This window comes from Glycine max, chromosome 18 (genome assembly GCF_000004515.6).
Source record: "Glycine max cultivar Williams 82 chromosome 18, Glycine_max_v4.0, whole genome shotgun sequence".
NCBI classification, from domain to species: Eukaryota; Viridiplantae; Streptophyta; class Magnoliopsida; order Fabales; family Fabaceae; genus Glycine; species Glycine max.
In genome coordinates, this window is record NC_038254.2 from 40,818,168 (window position 1) to 40,820,228 (window position 2,061).

Consider the following 2,061-nt stretch of genomic DNA (forward strand, 5'->3'; position numbering starts at 1 on the left):
GACTCTTTTTGATAGTGAAATTCAAATGGCAGATAATTTCCTTGGAGAACTATCACAGCAGTAGATTCAGCCAAATAGGGAGGATAGGTGCAGCTGGAAGCATGATCAAACTGTATACTACTCAACAAAAAGCGGATATGACTTGATATGGGAAGCACAGATGGGAGCTAATCAGAATTTCGACTTTGTGGACATTTGGAAGCTCAAAATACCAAGTAAATCATTGGTTTTTGCTTGGAGGCTAATTAGGGACTAACTTCCAACTAGGATGAATCTTAGAAGGCGGCAGGTTGTGATAATTAAATGAGGTACAGTGCCCATTTTGTGGAGATGTAGAGGAGGAGCCTGCCCATTTAGAAATATGGAGACAGACTTTGGAACACATTTTAATCAGTGGTCCTCCAACCTAAAGGAAGTGTTTAGTAAATAGGCTGTAGAGGATTCACAATCTATGTATCAATTAGCTTGTTGTAAGTGGTTCTGTTATAAAACAACAACCAAATGCACATTTATATCTACCAATGTAATCTTAGTACCACTGGTAGTTTTCAATATATATAATATCTAATTTTGCTAAGCAAAAAAAAAGGGAATTTGCGAACAAGACAGCTGGAGAAAGGCTTTGCCCAGCCCTACAACTATTGGTCTAGTAATTTATCAACAACATTTTTTGATTAGGGTAGCAGCTTTGGGTAAGAGTCCTAAATTCTAAATATGGGGATTGGTCAGAATTCCAGCTTGGCTCTAACAAGAGGGGTCATTCCCATTGGTGGAGGGATATTAGAAAGCTATATCATCAGTCGGATCCTAATATTTTCAATCAGCATTTGACCTGGAAGGTTGGGAGTGGGGAAAGAATCAAATTTTGGACAGATAAGTGGCTAGGGACAGACTACACTCTTGAGCAGAAATATAATCAACTTTTTCGGATTAGTAGATAGCAAAGTTCCCTCATCTCTAGCATGGGTAACTTTAATAATGATAGCTGGGAGTGGGATCTCAGGTGGAGGAGGAATCTATTTGATCATGAAAATGATATAGCTGTGCAGTTTATGGAGGAAATAAGCTCCATTCCTATCCAGAGGCATAGTAAGGATTCTATGGTGTGGCTAGCTGAACCCCACGGGCATTACACTACTAAATCAGCTTACAAGTTCTACACTAAACCCAGTACAACAAACTCAGATGGGAAGATATATAGCATAATCTGGAAGTTGAAAATTCCCCCTCGGGTAGCAGTTTTCTGTTGGAGACTCCTTAAAAATAGACTACCTACCAAGGACAATCTCCTAAGAAGAAACATTACTATCCAGGATCAAAACTGCCCTTTGTGTGGTAATGCACAGGAGGATGTGGGCCACCTATTCTTCAACTGTAATCTGACAAAAGGTTTGTGGTGGGAATCCATGAGATGGATCCGGGTAGTAGGCCCCCTTCCAAGTCACCCAAAGTGCCACTTTACTCAATTCTGTGAAGGCTTTGGGAACCCTGTATATCAGGACATAAGGGGTGGATGGTGGAGTGCCTTGACTAGTTCTATCTGGCACCATAGAAACAACCTGATTTTCCAAGGAAGACCTTTTGATCCATATAAAGTTATGGATCATGCTATATACCTAGTTTGGTCCTGGTTCAAGGCTAAAGATAAAGATTTCAATATTAGCTTAAATCATTGGTCTTCAAATATTTCGAATTCCTTTGGATATTCTGCTGGGCTTTCTTAATTCTGTTGTATTAGGGTGGGTTATTGGTTGGAGGGTAGCACTCTGGTGCTTTGTAACTTTTATTTCTGGTACCACTGGTACTAGTTTACCTATTAATAATATATATATTTTGCCTTCCAAAAACAATTTTAGATTGGCACCTGATTCGTAGGACCTATGCTTCTGCTAGTCTGCTGGTTTCTACCTTGTATATTTAGTACCTCTGGTACTCACAGTTATTAATACCAATTATAATTCTGCTGATTAAAAAAAAGATCATCCAGAGAGAGAGAACGGCAGTGGCCGTCACCACCTATTTTTTGAGAAGGGCCAGCGATAAATTTCCAAAACATTCAAT

The 2,061-nt window shown here is 39.4% G+C and overlaps 1 protein-coding gene across 1 annotated transcript; it reads left to right on the forward strand.

Annotated features, from left to right (window-relative positions):
• Positions 1-962: 962 nt before the first annotated feature.
• Positions 963-1,724, forward strand: LOC106796997 (uncharacterized). Its single transcript, XM_014770656.1, has one exon. The coding sequence runs from the start codon at positions 963-965 to the stop codon at positions 1,722-1,724; it is 762 nt and encodes a 253-aa protein (XP_014626142.1).
• The last annotated feature ends 337 nt before the right edge of the window (positions 1,725-2,061 follow it).

Excerpts from the sequence above, each read along its gene's own strand:
- LOC106796997 (XM_014770656.1), top strand. The coding sequence starts at position 963 with ATGGGTAACTTTAATAATGATAGCTGGGAGTGGGATCTCAGGTGGAGG.